At 45.4% G+C, this 17,475-nt stretch overlaps 1 protein-coding gene across 1 annotated transcript in view; it reads left to right on the top strand.

The window, feature by feature from the left end:
- The window catches only part of Map3k5 (mitogen-activated protein kinase kinase kinase 5), a 208,393-nt gene that overhangs the window by 52,872 nt on the left and 138,046 nt on the right, over nt 1-17,475 (top strand). The window contains exon 2 of the mRNA XM_052170035.1: nt 9,442-9,581. Within this exon, the coding sequence (XP_052025995.1) occupies nt 9,442-9,581 (140 nt within the window). The remainder of the gene's footprint in view (nt 1-9,441; nt 9,582-17,475) is intronic.

Below are 17,475 nucleotides of genomic sequence, written 5' to 3'. Positions count from 1 at the left end.
TCTATGCGAGTTCTGGGCATAGGACTCAGGCGTTCATGCTTACAGGGTAGGCTGTTTACAGCTAAGTTACCTCCAGAGGTGCCCAATTCTCAGGTAAAGGTCATAGCAGCCACAATCCACCTTAGTCTAATAATAAACCACTATTTTACTAATGTAACGGAGCCAATTAGGACTAGGGTGGGAGATTACATTTGCACCTCTTTCGCAGTATACGAATGGTTTATGAGTACAGGTGGCTATAGAGATAACTTGCCTATGTGCTCCTGCCGAGGACCCAGGTTCAGTTCCCAGCACCCACAGGGCAGTGGGTCCATCCATCTTTAACTCCTCCTCCAGGGGATCCGCCTTCATTCTCTAACCTCTCATGGCACCCGGTGCACACACAGAGCATGTGAATAAATGCAGGCAAAACCTTCATGCACATAAAATAAAAACCACGCATCCTTGAGAGAGAATGCTTCACTGGTGGAGGTGCACTTCAATGGTAGAGTGTTTGACTCGTATGCCTGAGGTTCTAGGTTCAGTCCTCAGCCCAGAAAGGGGGGGGGGGGACGAGGGAATGAGGGAGGGAGAGGTAGGGAAGGAGAGAGAGAGAGAGAGAGATTGAGAATTTCATGTGTGACTCACTATGCATGTTGGAATTCAGTGAGACAGCAAATGTGGGTCAGCACACACTCTTGTGAGAAATATACACCAGTATACACACACACACACACACACACACACACACACACACACACACACACACGGTAGCGCAGACCGAATCATGACCACGAGCCTGAAGCAACACTGCTGAAGCCCAGTGGTTAGTGACTTGGAGGGATTAAATACCTTAACAGAACGTCACCAGATTCATCTTTGATCCTTCAGGGATTCCAAGATTCTCAACAGACAATAGGAGTTGTTTAGTTTCTCCCGGTATCAAATGCTTGTCACCTGGAAGGGGCCTTGGGAAGTCTTCACAACACTTGTAGGTCGTGAGTAACAGTTTAGAAATTTCCATCAAATGGTTTAGTTGGAACTTGTATCAAATTACTCATAAAATGGTTAACCCCAGGAATGCAGGTGGTATTACTGTCAAGAATCAAAGGGTGAGTGTTAGGGGAGTGGTATACACTTGGGGGACCCCTCTTGCTGCATCCCTTGGGGATGCTTGGCCCAGGGCGCTGGTTTTCTGTATTTCCTCTGACCGTGCCTCGGGCGTCTCTCTTCTCCTCGGCATCACCTAGCCTGCCTCTCATGGGCTGAGACTGCCATTTTGTCCACGCTTGCGGCAGGCCATTCTCAGGTTCCCGGGCAGACGGTGCCCCATTCCCACAGGCGTGCCTCAGTTCGCCACACGGCTCCGAATGCTCTCACCCCTGAGCGCCCCTATTTATTTTTCCACAGCCACAGCTGCCTTCAACTTTTTATCAGCACTCACCAATGTGTGCTTCTAACCCCTCCCGGAGGAGGCAGCACCATGTTTCCCGTTTGACTTCCATAGTGAATCACAGATAACAGAACCATGTATGTAATAGGTGTTCGGGATGTTTGCCAAGTTAAATTGATGGTAATACGTTGCGTTGGGAATTAACCCATTGTGATTCGATAGGGAGATTCCATGTAATAACTTGGGAATCTCTCTTTGATTGTTGCATTGGGGGAGGGGGGCAGCAACCTCTAGGCTGTATAGTACTAGAAACATTGATCTTTGGCTCATGCTTTAGTATGACTGATATATATATACACACACATATATATGTACATGTATATGTATATATTATATAATTATATAAATATGCAATTATATATATTATATAATAAACTAAATAATAAAATAAAATTATATATTATATATAACATATAATATAATATATTATATATATTCCATTGAATAGATGAAAAGTAGTGATAGGTTAATGTTTTGTTTTGTATTTAGCCCTGGCTTTTAGAAGCAGCAGTGATTCATTGGATATTTAACTAACAGCTACCGTTTCATGAAAGGAAAATTCAATTAAAGAAGAGAAAAGCAAACCTCAAATACTCTGAATCATGTTGTTTGGTGATCAAAGTGCAATTGGCCTCAACAGATTTGCTATTGCCCTGAACCTCATCGGGCTCTGAGACTCTACCGCTCAACCTAATTTTCTGCTCCATTTAACATTAACTCGGTTAGGACAAGGAAACAAAGTATGCTTTAAGTAAAAAATCGTGGAGATTTTTATGTTTCTGTCTGAACTTCAGATGACTGGCTTTGTCTTGGGTTATTTAACATGACAGCTTTATTTGCCTGTACAAATCCTCCTCCTCCCCTAAGAACAGCCCTCTGTGGAAGCTGCAGCGTGCCACGGTGTGTCACAGTTGCCACGGTGTGTCACAGTACACCCTCTTGTCCACACATCTTTACTTGCAAAGGTTCATTGCCGTGAGCCAGGCTCTGGTTTGAGGCCTCTGGTTCCGTTCCGCTGTTAGCACTGGGTCCTTACCTGGACTCCTCTTAGATCCTCTGTTTCAATGACACATTCTTATCCTAAACACTGAGAAAGTCTAGCAAGGCAAAAGATCAGGGCTTCTGCTGCAGGCTTAGGTTAAAGAGATAAGCTAGTTAATGCTACTAGGAAATGGTCAGGCAGGCCCAGGTCTATAGTGATGCTTGATGAACTAGTCTGGGGACCAAACCTGAACTGATTTCTTTAACACATCCCAAGGTGAGCTCGAGGGCAGACGTCTCATTGTGGGTCCTCTTTAAGATGCCTTGTTTACCCTGACAGTATCTGCTGCAGACAACAAGAATTCCTTGTTGGTAATGAGGCCTGTTTTCTGCACATTACCAGTGCCTTCTTTCTGGGAGTACCTAGAAGAAGAAGGGCCCTTCCGTCCTCTGAAGGTGAAACCTCATTCCATTCCAGAGTTCACCTGTCTGGTTGGTTGGACATGCTGTGTGAACCGTGAAGGGTACAGACTGAAACTGGCTTCGAGTTAGTTGTAAGGGAAAGAGGAATCATTGACCTGCAGAAAGCCCAGGTACTCATCGGTCCCTTGGATCAGGACGTCTGGCCAGGCCAGGAAAACCGTAGATAGCAAGCACCGCCAGATGCAAGTGTTGTGCATCCTGCAGCTGTGAAGAGCGCCGCAAGCGCCTGACAGGGAGCGAGGGGAGGGGCAGGAGGGTGTCCTTAGGTATGCGCAGATTCATTTGGATGAGCTGTGGCTGTCACAGTGCCATATGCAGAGATGGGGGGGGGGGGGGAGCTCCCAGAAGGAAGAGTGTTTCCTTAACCTGTGGACAATATTGGACAGTCTTCCTTCCTCTAGTGCCTTCAGGCCCTATTGAAGTTGACTCTTGGCGAGGGACCTTCAGGGAAGTTAGGCTTTCCTTAAAAGAGTGAGAACTTTGGTTGGTGGGTTAGTCCCTGGGAGCTCTGGGGGCTGGGGTGGGGGTGGTTGATATTGTTGTTCTTCCTATGGGGTTGCAAACCCCTTCAGCTCCTTCGGTCCTCCCCTTAACTCCTCCATTGGGGTCCCCATGCTCAGTCAGATGGTTGGCTGTAAGCATCCACATCTGTATTGGTCAGGATCTGGGAGAGTCTCTCAGGGGACAGCTATATCAGGCTCCTGTCAGCAAGCACTTCTTGGCATCAGCAATCGTGTCTGCGTTTGGTGGCTGTACACATGGAGGGACCCATGACTCCAGCTGCATATGTGACAGAGGATGGATGACCTTATCTGACATCAGTGGGAGGGGAGGCCCTTGGTCCTGTGGTTCCCGGTGTAGGGGAATGCTAGGGCAGTGAGGTGGGAGTGGCTAGGTGGATGGGTGGGAGGGGGCGTAGAAGCAGGGAGAAGGAAGGATGGGATGGGGGTTTGCAGAGGAGAAACCAGGAAGGGAGATAACATTTGAAATGTAAATAAAGGCCGGGGGTGGGGGGGGGTGGCAGGCCTTTAATCCCAGCACTTGGGAGGCAGAGGCAGGTGGATTTCTGAGTTCGAGGCCAGCCTGGTCTACAGAGTGAGTTCCAGGACAGCCAGGGCTACACAGAGAAACCCTGTCTCGGGGGGAAAAAAAACAAAACTAAAAAAAGAAATGTAAATAAATAAAATAACCAATAAAAATTAAAATATATATAGAGAGAGTGTGCGAAAACTTATGTCATAAGATTACAGGTGACAGCAATCTACTCTCACAGTTCTGAGGACTTTGGGTCTTACTGAAGAGATGCTCCAGCCAGGGGTCATCAGTTGCTGCTGCTGGACTGACAGCTATAAGCACCAGAGTATAGAGAGGCCAAGGGAGGTGAAGAGAGAGTTCTCCACCAGGCCAACAAAAATGTGCTGGGAGATGTGGGCCTGTGGGGCGGAGGCCCAACTGGGTGCAAGAGTTCTGGCAGAGAGAAGGCAGGAGAAGCAGGTGTGGGGGGGAGGGGGAGTCGCTTCTGCCACAGCTGGCTCCACCTCTGTCTTTGCCATGCTAGTGTTCTGTTCTGGTGGGCCAACAAAAGTCCACCTAGCCGAGGAGGATTGCAGCGGCGCTGCTGGTGGTGTTTTGGGAGAGCAGACCTCTCCCCGAGTGTTACAGCTCTTATGACAGAAGCTTGAGTAATTCTCACACACCTTTAATTTCCTGGATAGGATTTATATACAGTTTTGGGGGTGATTCGGGGTTTGACAGCAGGTTCTTCTCATTGGCTTGGGCTGAGAGCTTGGGGAAACCTTATTTACATGTGGGAAGGCTTGGTGCTGCTCCTGGGTGACTGATAGCCACACACTTCTCCTGTGGGGCGTGGGGACTGTAACTGTGACAGGGGCCAGGAGGTCCAGGGGGGCGTGGCCAGACTCCTTCTGTCCCACATAGGTGGAAACCCTGCCTACTAGGTCACCAGGGTTCAAAGACAGTGCTTAACCTGGGACCAGGCTACCTGTGCACAGCTCACCTCCTGACAAGAAGGAGAAACTCGAGGCATGGTGGTGGTAAAAGTATTAACCTGACTGGGATTGATCCAAAGTTTTAATAAACCTATATGGAGCTGGTGAGATTACTCAGTGGGTAGAACATGTTCCACACACGTCTAAGGACCCAGACTCTTCCATTCCCCAGAGCTGATGTCATGCAGACAAGACGGGGAGTATAAATCTCTGGTCCCAGCGTTCCCACAGTGAGCTGGCAATAGAGCCAGGACTCTCCCTGGAAGCTCACAGGTCAGCCTGCCAGGTATGGGCATTGCTGAACATGAGACTCTCTCTTAAGCAAGGTAGAAGGTAAGGAGCAGCACCCAGCTTTGTCCTCTGTCTTTGACATGTGGAATGACACATGCAGGCCTGCACTCATACATGGGAACATGTGCATACACACACACACACACACACACACACACAAGTGCGCACACACACACACAGATTCTTAAAAAAATACATTGTAGGAGAGGCAGCAATTATAGTGGGTGAATTCTGAGAGAGAGAGAGAGAGAGAGAGAGAGAGAGAGAGAGAGAGAGGGAGGAGGAGGAGATTTAGCAGTTAGAACCTAGTTACTGATCTACTGATATAAAGAAATGCCCTGACTGTGGTGGTTTGAATAAGAATAGTCCCTTAGGAGCCCTTAAATGCCTAGTCACCAGGGATTGGAACTATTTGAAAGGATTGGAAGAATTAGGAGATGATAGAGAAATCTTGTTGGAGAAATATATAACTGGTGTTGGGCTTTGAGGGTTTTTTGTTTTGTTTGTTTTGTTTTTTGACAAGTTTCTTGCGTGCAATACAAAAGGTTTTCTTTTCTCCCTCTTTTATTGATTATTTTCTTTATTTACATTTCAAATGGTATCTCCTCTCCAGGTCTCTCCTCCAGAAGCCCCCTATCCCATACCTCTTTCCCCCTGCCTCTATGAGGGTGCTTCCCTACCCACCCACCCACTCCCGAATTCCTGCCCTGGCATTTCCCTACACTGGGGCATTGAACCCCCTCAGGCCCAAGGGCCGCTGCTCCCTCTGATGTCCAAGAACGCCGTTCTCTGCCACATATGTGCTGGAGCCATGGGTCCCTCCATGTGTACTCCGTGGTTGGTGGCCCAGTCCTCGGGAGCTTGGGGGGGGGGGGCTGGCTGGTTGATACTATTGCTGCCCTCATGGGGCTGCAAACCCCCTCAGCTCCATCAGTCCCTTCTCCAACTCTTCCATCGGGGACCCCGCATTCAGGCCAATGGTTGGCCTCTGTATTTGTCAAGCCCAGGCCTGGCCCAGCCTTTCTCAATCAGTGCCTGCCTGCCTGCCTCCATCTCTCTGACTCTGTCTCTCTGTCTCTCTCTCTGTGTGTCCCCCCCCCCCCCCACATCAGGATGCCTCCCTGCTCCCTGTGGTGACCCATAATGATGTAGACTAAATCTCTAAAACTGTAAGTAAGGCTTTCTTTTTAAGAGTTGCCTCTTGGCAACCGAGCAGTAATTAAGACAATGCTCTAGGCAACTTGTAGAAGGGAACATTCCATGGGAGGCTCTTTCTCGCAGTTTCAGAAGGTTAGTCCATGTCTGTCACGGGGAGTGTGGCAGCAGGCATGGAACTGAAGCAGTACTGGCTCGACGCCCCTCCCCCTCTAAAGCCACACCTCCTAATCCTTCCCAAGTAGTCCCACTAATGGCAGGACCGAACATTCAAACATGCAAGTTTATAGGGCCCATTCTGAATCAAATCACTATTGATATACCTCATGGCCCTTAGTGTGAGGTCAGGATTTAAAGATAAGACGTGTGGGGCTTACTATCTTGTTAGGTAGTAAATTTTATATCACTGCTTGTCCTTCTCGAGACTGGCCATTTGGAGCGGGAGTCGTAGGAGTTCGGCTCTAACGTTTGCATAAGTCACTGGTCAGTCTTGAGGCAATTAGGGTTGTGTAATTAGAGACGGGGCAGTCTGCTGTCACTTGTGACCTGTTTGCCTCCAATGTATACTTTGGGGGAAAGTTTGGCATTTTCTTACTTACTTAACACATAGTTACCATATGGCCCAAATATTTGGGTGTTTGTCCAAGACAAACGGAGACACATCTGTAGAAAGTCTTGTAGTACAAGAATAGCAGCTTTGTTCAATGTTTTCCCACCTGGAGGCAATCCAAATGTCTTTTAAACCAGTGAACAGACATCTACAGATGAATCTCAGATGCGTCTTGCTAGGTGAAGGGAACCGAACCCAAAATGGTATAAGCTGGACGATTCATTTCGATCATGTTCTGGAAAAGGCGACATTGTAGGGACAATAATCGGATGGCAGTCCCCAGGAGATGCTGGCTTGGGGCACTAGCTGAGAGGACAAACTGGGAGGAGCTGCTGGAGGGAGGGGAATAAAATTCTGTATCATACAGAATACAGAACAGGTCATAAGTCTGGATTTAAAATAGGAAGATGCTAAGCCTCTTTTGAGTTGCTGAATTGTATTACTGGATTTTAAAATTAGACCAGTAAGACCTTCTTAATGTCTTGGTTAGCCTCCCCAGGTGGGTCTCTTCATTCCTCAGTTTTGGGGTCTAATGAATAGACCCCATTTCACTTACATCATTTATCTTCAGTATCTCGTTCTTCTCTTCATCTGAAAACCTGCCGCAGCATTGTCATTTAATGTTAGCACCAAATTCCAGAGTCTATGTCTGGAAGCCCCCCTTCTCTTCTATTACGTTAACTTGCCATGTTTTTTTCTTTGGGTAATCTGCTAATTTTCATCATCCACTATTCTGTGTGGCTTCTGTTCGCCCTGCCATGTGTGACTGACTGTTGAGTTCAGGGACCTAGGGGAGGCAGGAGTCTCATCTGGATGGGTGGAATACCGCCTCATGATGGAATCCGATGATCTGTTTGTTTCTTGGGTTGATTTTTATGTAGGAACCCCGAAGAAAAGACATGGTTTATGATTCTTGCAGTCAGTGTTAGCTTCAGGAGAGGAGGCTTTGGAAGCAGCTTTTTCAACGGTAAATCTGTCTTTTACCTCTGTTGCATCTGACTTACTATCTCAACTCGCTAGGTAAGTCAGATTCTTTGCGTTTGAAGTCTTGAGTTCTATCTAGCACCGCAGAACAGAGAAAGAGAACCTTAGTTTTATTTCCTGTCTTACGTTGACTCTTGATGAATTTCTAACTTACGAATTGGTGGTCATAAGAGAGACATAAGAAGTAATAGGGAGTATGAGAAGCAGAAGGCTTTACTGTGATTTACATTGTGGTGTATACATCACCAGCTATTTTTTTATTTACATGAATATAACTATAGAGTGCCTGTGTTATCTTTTAATACATTAAAATTGGAATTTCCCCCATTTCTAAGCAGTTTTCTGGCTTATGATTTTTTAGTGGCTACATGATGTGCTTGAAATTGTCAACATAGGTGTGTAATAGGCAATGTTGTGGTTCAGTAAGGACCCGTCTAGCCACTTTCAAATTAAATTTCTTTCTTTCTTTCTTTCTTTCTTTCTTTCTTTCTTTCTTTCTTTCTTTCTTTCTTTCTTTCTTTCTTTCTTTCTTTTCTTTTTTTTTTTTTTTTTTGGATTTGGTTTTTTTGAGACAGGGTTTCTCTGTGTAGCCCTGGCTGTCCTGGAACTCACTCTGTAGACCAGGCTGGCCTTGAACTCAGAAATCTGCCTGCCTCTGCCTCTCAGAGTGCTGGGATTATAGGCATAGGCCACCACTGACTTTCTGCCCTCCCACTCCCTTCTGCAGCCTCCCACATCATAGTTTCATCTCTGCATTCCCCTTCCCCTCCTCCCCCTTCTTCTCCCTCCTCCCCCTCCCCTCCCTTCCTCCTCCCTTTCCCCCTTCCCTCCCCCATCCCCATGCACACATGTTTGGTACATCAAGTTAGTTTCTTTTACACATCTTTATTTATATTTGTGAATGAGTTGGAGAGTAATTTCAGTTTCATTCCTGTGACGTATTTTCCAATTCTGGCATGGGGTTTTTGTTACTCGGTATGAGGTGTCATAGAGTTTTGTAATATCTGCATCTGTGATTATATTATTCTACCTGGTCATATTGCTCTGCACCTCATTTCCCCTTGATCATAATTTCCACAAGCTGACCATATATTAATTAATAATTAAAGATAGTTACAGACTAATGAAATTATATTTTAAAAACCTATGTTTGTGACTGCAATAGTCCATAGATCTTTTGAACTTTTGTTTTTTAACCTTGTAAACTTATTGTATCTTATTGTAACTTGAAATTTGACAGAGCCTCAGCTGCCGCTTCTAACCATCCCAGGCTTTCTTTGATTTGCAAGACTTGTTTGATTTCTTTCTTTAATAAAAGTATAGGTTTGTTGAATTTTTAAAAACCCACTTCCGGGAGACCAGCATTCAGAGTTCGGTGGTAAACAGAGAGGGATAATCCCTTTCATTTCCTCATTTGAACTCTGAGATGTTGAAACCTGTGTGCTTATCGGGTTGGTACAGGGTTATCTTTTGATGACTGTGTTTTCTGCTCGCAGATATCGCCGTGGTGGAGATGAGCGACGCCTTCCGGCAGCCTTCCTTGTTTTACCATCTCGGAGTGAGAGAAAGCTTCAGTATGGCCAACAACATCATCCTCTACTGTGACACTAACTCCGACTCACTTCAGTCCCTGAAGGTAATACCCCCTTCACACAGCATTTAGCTTCCACACTGGCAGTGAGGGACACATTCCTGTCATCCAAAACATTTGAAGCAGCTTACATTTGTGGAAGGTTAATTTTGTTGATAGGATAATTAAGGCAGGGAAGACTGGTCACTTTGTGAGGTCCATCTAATTGAATATAAAAATGTGAATTGTCTGGTTTCAGGCTCAGGGACAAGGGACTGGGGTGCATATTTTACCTATCAAAGCAGACCTGGTGTCCAGGATCTCCCAGCATCCCTCAGTTTCTGCCTAGCATAGCCTGCTCCCAACCCTGAAAACTCCAGCCCAGGGGCTGGGCTGCCTTTCCTCCAGAGGCCCCTCCTTCTATAATCCAGACCTCCCCCCTTTCTTCTCCTTCTCCTCCTTCTCCTCCTCCTCATTCTTCTCCCTCTTCTCCCTCTCTTCTTCCTCCTCCTCCCCTTCCTCCTCCTTCTCTTCCTCCCCTTCCTCCTCCTTCTCTTCCTCCTCCTCCTCTTTTTCCTCCTCCTCCTTCTCTTCCTCCTTCTCCTCCTCCTCTCTTCCTCCTTCTCTTCCTCCTCCTCCTTTTCTTCCTTCTCCTCCTCTTCCTTCTCTTGCTCTTCCTCCTCCTCTTCCCCTTCCTCCTCCTCCTCCCATTCCTCCTCCTCCTTCTCTTCCTCCTCCTCCTCTTCTTCTTCTTCTCCCTCTTCTTCTCCTTCTCCTCCCCCTCCCCTCCTCTGCCTCCTCCCCCCCACCCCACCTGTACCCTTTCTATCTTTGTCTACCCCCCTCCTTCCTTGGGGCCAGTGGACTCTTTCAGAGAGCAGCTTTCTAGTAAACCTACCTTTAATATATTCTAATCTTGAATTGGCCAATTTCACTGGCAGAGAAATAACCCCCTCATACCCAAGTAGAAAAACTTAGTGTTGATCTCTAAGTTAGAGGCCAAGTTTCAGCCCATAAGACTGTCACTAAGAAGTCCTCAGCAGTGATGGTAGCATTGTGCCTGAATCTCAGATGTTAACATCTTTAGGCAGGAGAATTGTGAGTTCTAGGTCAGCCTGGGCTATGTAAAAAGAGATCCTGTCTCAAAACTCCAAAATCAAAACAAGTATCCTATGGTAACAGACCTCTCAACAGGAAGCCTTCAGTCCAAACCTCTGAGAAAGAAAGTGCACTTGAGATATGCTAGGCCTAGCCGTGCCGTCAGAGGGGAGCTCCAGCTGAAAGTATGCTTGCTTTTTGAAAGTGCTCCACAGGGGTTCTCACGGTATAGCCCCAGAAAACTACGCATAATTTCAGCCAAGATGGCAGAAGGCAACAGAAACTTTTTTTTCTGTAAAGTCCAACCTACTATAATATCATTTTCTCCGTTAATAGGCAACTATCGATATACAGGCATTTCCTCCATCCAACGTGGTGGACTGAAAGGTTCTTGCCGCGAGGAGGCACACAACTTTAATCCCAACACTCAGGATGCACAGGCAGGTGGTTGTCTTTGAGCTTTAGGCTGGCCTAGTCTACATACCGATCCCCAGGATGCTACATGTAGATAGATGACCTGTTTTTAAAAACAACAACTAAAAGACTGATAAAGGGTGCTTGCCAGGTTGAGTGATTTTACACTGTACGGTTCTTTGAAAACTGTATGTAAAAGCCAGCGTGGCGTCTGCCATCACTCATTTCCCATTCTGGTTTCAGGAGGACTTTTCAAAATCATCTCCATCTTCCAGTTTCCAAATCAAAGTCAGCCTTGGGGTAGGTAGGGCCTTAGAAGCCGGAACGTGGCTTAACGGCTCTATCAAGGCCTCCAGGCAAAAATCCATAGAGAAGTCTTAATACCATTTGCAGAGGGTGGAAATAATACAGAACAATTTCTGTAGCCTCACAGTCTCCTGAGCTCTGAGCTGGGCGGGTGCAGGGCCTGGTTGCAGCTTAACTTTACTTCTGTAGGTTGTAGTTTGCAATAAGTGCGACTTGGCTCTTCCTACTGTCTCCAGCCAGAAAGGGGAGGCGTGGGAGATGAGAGCAGCCATTTAAAACACGAGGCGAGCAAAACCAATGAGGGGTCCCCTTGCCCTCCACCTCGCTTTACCTAGGCACGGATGCCCCTTGGGCACCAAGGAAAGCGCAGCTCAGAGTGCTTTGTTTGTGTTTGCTCCATGTTAGAAGTGGCCATGTCAATGCAGGCAGTGACTCCTCAAAACAAAATCACAGGAAAAAGACTTTACACAATGGAGTACTAGTCAGCCATTAGAAACAATGAATTCATGAAATTCTTAGGCAAATGGATGGAGCTAGAGAACATCATACTAAGTGAGGTAACCCAGACTCAAAAGGTGACTCATGGTATGCACTCACTAATAAGTGGATATTAACCTAGAAAACTGGAATACCCGAAACATAATGCACACATCAAATGAGGTACAAGAAGAAAAGAGGAGTGGCCCCTTGTTCTGGAAAGACTCAGTGAAGCAGTATAGAGCAAAATCAGAACAGGGAAGTGGGAAGGGGTGGGTGGGAAAACAGGGGGAGGGAAGGGGACTGATGGGACTTTCGGGGAGTCGGGGTCCAGAAAAGGGGAAATCATTTGAAATGTAAATAAATATATCAATAAATTAAAAAAAAATCTAAAGTCAAAAAAAAAAAAAAAGAAAGATGTCGGTTCCTCAAAACCTAATTAAAAGAAACTGTAAAAATTCTTTAAGATCAACGACTGAATTATTTAAAGGATAATTAGAATCTAACCATGTCGTGCATTTGTGTAAAATGTGTAATTGTTTATATTTGTGTTGAAAATAATGTTTTCATACAGTACACCAGATCACTGTTCCCTTCTCTCAGGTCCTTCTATCTCCTCCCTACCTCCCCGCCCACCCGCTCACCTCCACACCCTTTCCTTCTCACTGTAGAAAACAGACAAACAAAACAAACTAGAAACACACACACACACACACACACACACACACACACACACAACAAGCATGCAAAAAACAAGCCCATAAAAGCACAAAATCAGAACCCACAATGTACAAGCAAAAGTCCAACGAGAAAAAAAAGTCCAACAACACCTCTATGAGACACAAAGTGTGCACAAATACCATTGAGTTCATTTTGTGCTGACTATCTACTGCTGAGCATAGGGCCTGCCCTTAAGTGTGGTTATTATACCCATGAGAAATAAGTTATTTAAAAAAACCAAAACTTTTTGACTTTGAGAAAGGGAAGTTGACTTTCTCTGGGATGGTAACATTTTCACAATTTTCTTTAAATAGCATGTGAACGTCAAGTTCCTGCTAGGACTTACGGACAAGACTCTATGCTGAGAGTTATATTTTTGTCAAAAATTGTAATGCCGACAACCATTAGCTTCTGATTTATTTCCTGCATTTAAAATGGTCAGGGACCACTCTGTGGAGGAAAAGGACATCTGGACTCCGCTGGCTAACTGGCTGTGGAGCAGATGCGTGCCTCCAAAAGTCCCTCCTCATCCCCAACAGCATGATAGTGCATCTTCCAGAACAGAGAAAGAGGCAGACAGCAGATTGCAAGAAGAGACATACATACTTGATAATGTGCAAGCATCCAGGATCACACAGAATGTAAAATCAAAGAAGGGCCCAGAGTTAAAACTAAAATACTTTCTCCATGGGAGAGAGGCGTAGGGGCACATATTTAGTTTAGGAGGAGTGGATGGGTTTGTTTTTTCTCTCTGTGTGTGAGTGTGTGTGACAGTGTGTGAGTGTGTGTGTTTGAAAGTGTGAGTGTATGTGTGTGTTTGTGTGTGTGTGTTTGAGAGTGTGAGTATATGTGTGTGTGAGTGTGTGTGAGTGAGTGTGTGTTTGGGTGTGCTTGTGAGTAAGTGTGTGGGTGTGAGTGTGTGAGTGAGTCAGTGTGTGTATGAGAGTGTGTGTGTGAGTGTGTGTGTGTGGGTGAGTGTGTGTGTGGGTGAGTGTGTGTGAGTCTGTGTGTGTGTGTGTGTGTGAGATGCTTGGGTGTATATGCATATCTTTACATTGCACACATGCATATGGGTGTTTGCACATAGGTACAGCGTGCATATGGAAGCCCAAGGTTGATGTCTGCATTTTTCACTGAGGTAGGGCGTCTCAGAGAAACCCAAAGCTGTTAGCAGCCTCAGCCTTGCTGCTTAGAGACAACAATTACAGGTGGGCTGCTGCACTCACCTGGCATGTATGTGGGTTTCTGGGGCTCTGACCTTAGGTCCTCACACTTCTGTGGCGAGCCCTTTAACCTCTGAGCCTCCCCTCTGCACAGGGTGGTTGTTAGTGTTTTGTTTTCGGTGCAAGATACTCAACCCAGGACCTGATGGCATGCAAGTACTCTGAGCTGCATCCTGGGCATTGAATGAGACAGATGTTCAGGGGTGAAAAATAGGTCCAAGAACAGACATTAACCTGGGCCATAGTTCACCTGGGCTCTGAATGCGGCCTGTGGTTTCACTTCCAGACTTTCTTTCTGCTCATAAATCTTCTAGAGGATCGGGTTTTTAGATAGGTAAGGACATTGGGGGTCGAGTGAGAGTGACATGACTGTGCACTCCAGAGAGGGACAGACAGACAGACACAGAAACAGAGACACAGAGAGACACAAGTACCAGAGAGGGAGAGACAGACAGACACAGAAACAGAGACACAGAGAGACACAGGTACCAGAGAGGGAGAGACAGACAGACACAGAAACAGAGACACAGAGAGACACAAGTACCAGAGAGGGAGAGGAGACAAACAGACACAGAAACAGAGACACAGAGAGACACAAGTACCAGAGAGGGAGAGACAGACAGACACAGAAACAGAGACACAGAGAGACACAAGTACACACACACACACTAAGGTCAGAGAGACCTTGGTTCTGAGACTGCCTTTTAGCTCAGAGTGCCCAACCTGACAGAGTTACTCTGGGATATTGTTACTCTGGGATATTGTTTCTCTGGGTCCCAAGCATTGTTTCCTTCATCACCAGCAATGCTATTAAGATAAAACCTGAAGCTCCCGTGCTTCTTGTCTTTCTTCTGCTCCTTCCCTTCATCTGAGGACACCTCCTACCCACTTTGGATCTGTTGGTACAACAAAGGAGAAGGAAGAAATAAAGACTGCTGAGCAGCGCAAGATGGTTAGATACTAACGGGCGCTCATAGATGCCTGCGGTGTGGACCAGTTACCAACAGCTGCCTCTGCAGCCCTGCTCCAAAACCAAAACTGAAACCCTGAAACCCACTTGTAATCCAGGCAGTGCTGTGGTAAGCAGGACTTGCACATACTCCCGGCAGCGAGATACATTGGCACAACTTCTAAAAGAGCAATTTGGCAATGACTCTTCACATCCTGAGATGGGACAGTTTTGACCCTGGATATGCATGGTAGAAAAAAAATGTGGCTCACTCGAGTGAGTCATCAATACCATCAAGAAGTTTTATGTAACATAGTTTATAATTCTCCTTCTCTGCAGAGGAAATAGTAAATACCTACTAGGAGAATGACTAAATACCTTTTGGTACTTATTTAATGGAGTATTATAGAGCTCTTAAGGTGGATCAGCTAGAATGCTACGATGTACATAGTATTTGTATAACGCATCATAGCAGTTATATAAAATGTCATATGCATGACTACGCATCATGCACATTTGCATTAGCGATGGGTAGAAGTGTGCTTAGGAATTACAAGCGACATTCAGAATAATTACCTCTTAGGAGTGGAGGAGAGGAATTGAGTTGAGGGTGAGAAGATCACATCTCTGATGTATGTGGTACATAGGTGAGGTACATGCTGATATTTTAGACATGTCATATACTTGAAATACTTGATAATTAAGAGTTCTGAAGGAAATGAGTGTGTATGCCTGTGTATACCAGGATAACTGCATACATTTGCATACATTTTTGAGCATTCGAACTCCCAAATATTGTTAGTTTCCTTTCCCTCATGTTCCGGCTGTGACTTGAGGTCTCAGATGCATCTTTTTCTCCTTGCAAATGAGCATCTGCTTTTCTGCCATTGCTCCTCTGCGGAGGAAATGTTTCTCCAGAGATGAGGAACGTTCATGTGGCCGACGGCGACACAGCTTGCGCCAAATGCAATGGTTACGCTGATTGTTCCTTGGATGAGAAATTTGGTTGTTTTTCCCCTTAAGCTGCTTACAGATGGGACTCTCCTTAACAGACCGTTGTCTGTGGCAGTCTGTCTGTGCTTACCGCACACTCTGACTGGACACGGTGCTGACCCCACATACCCTCTCCGTTATCTTCCGGTCGGTTTGCATCTGATCAGCGTCTCTCTAGAAGTGACACTGGAAATCTCATGTAATCTGTAACAACGTCGTTTAGTCATCTCTTAAAAATCAGCTGCTTTTAGACAGCAGAGCAGTTCCTTAGGATGTTAAAAATAGATTCCGAGAAGGATCCGGCAGTCTTCCTTCTAGCTGTGTACACAAAAGGATGAAGAGCAAGACATGAAGGAAATATTTGTATGCCGGTGTCTCTAGGAGACAAGATAGCTGAAAGGGGGGAGTAGCAGAGGTGTGTGTTAATGGAGAGTTGGGTGATCGTTCTGTACAAATGATGGAATACTACTAGTCAGTCATAAAGGAGATTCTGCCACATGCTGCAATGTGGACAACCCTTGATTAATTACCACAATTGCTCTTTCAGGCCATTCTGTGCCATCCTTGACCTGTGATTTTTGTTCTGTAGGTAAAGAGGGATTTAATTTGCTTTAAATCACTTCTCGGCCTTTTGGCTAAGATCAAGTGTAATTTGCTTTAAAACTTGTTTAGGAGCCGGGCGGTGGTGGCTCATGCCTTTAATCCCAGCACTTGGGAGGCAGAGGCAGGCGGATTTCTGAGTTCAAGGCCAGCCTGGTCTACAGAGTGAGTTCCAGGACAGCCAGGGCTATACAGAGAAACCCTGTCTCAAAACCAAAACCAAAACAAAACGAAGTTGGACATTAAATCTGGTTTTCAGATACATACTTTTATATAACTGAAATAAAGAGACACTATTTAGAGTTATTTTACATTTTGATAGTTATACTAGTTTGAGGTAAATTAAAACAGCTGAGTGATTTTTATTACAGATATTTTAAAATTTAAACCGAATTCTTACCTGTGCGGTGTAAAGCCACTCAGATTCCAAAACGCTTTTTAAATTTATAAAAACACACTTCCCCGGGACCTCCTCGGCAGTCCTACAATACTTCTTCCTTCTCTTACAGCTTTGACTTTCTAGAATTTAGTTAAAAGTTCAGTTATCCTTAAAACTAAACTTTAATTTTCCAAAGCATGTGACTCTTAGGTTACTAATGGATTTCCACCAGCACTTTAAATATTTCAATTTCGTTGGGGGTGCAAAGTATTCATTAAAATGTCTTTAAAAGTCACTTAAAATATGACCCTATAAAAGGCTCTTGCAATTAGTGAGCTGGAAGCGTGAGCCCCGCCCCTTTAAACAGCACTGCCTGGGGACCCTTCAGATAAATTCTGACAGGTTCTCCAGCTATTATCTATACTCAGCAGGTTTAAAATTTGCATTTGGACCTGGTCTGGGTCAAGCTCTATGCCCTGTATCCTTCCTATGCCACAGGAAGTACTCCATCCCACACACTGCCTGTGTCGCAGGAAGCCCTTCACCCCATACACTTACAGTGGATGTCACAGGACGTTCTCTGTGTCATCTACTTAGGATGGATGCCATTTTACTTATTTCAGAATTACTTTCATCTGAGCTGTAATCATTCCTTCTCACGCTGGGGAAAGAGGCGATTTGGGGGAAGAACAGAGAGAGACCATGTGCACACCAGGGCTTTATAGATATTTTTCTTGAAGGATCTTAAATGGATAGGAAATCAACAATGTTGCATCTTGTAAGGCATTAGCTGTACAGTGG

This window comes from Apodemus sylvaticus, chromosome 23, assembly GCF_947179515.1.
Source record: "Apodemus sylvaticus chromosome 23, mApoSyl1.1, whole genome shotgun sequence".
NCBI classification, from domain to species: domain Eukaryota; kingdom Metazoa; phylum Chordata; class Mammalia; order Rodentia; family Muridae; genus Apodemus; species Apodemus sylvaticus.
This window is presented reverse-complemented; position numbering and strand designations above follow the sequence as displayed.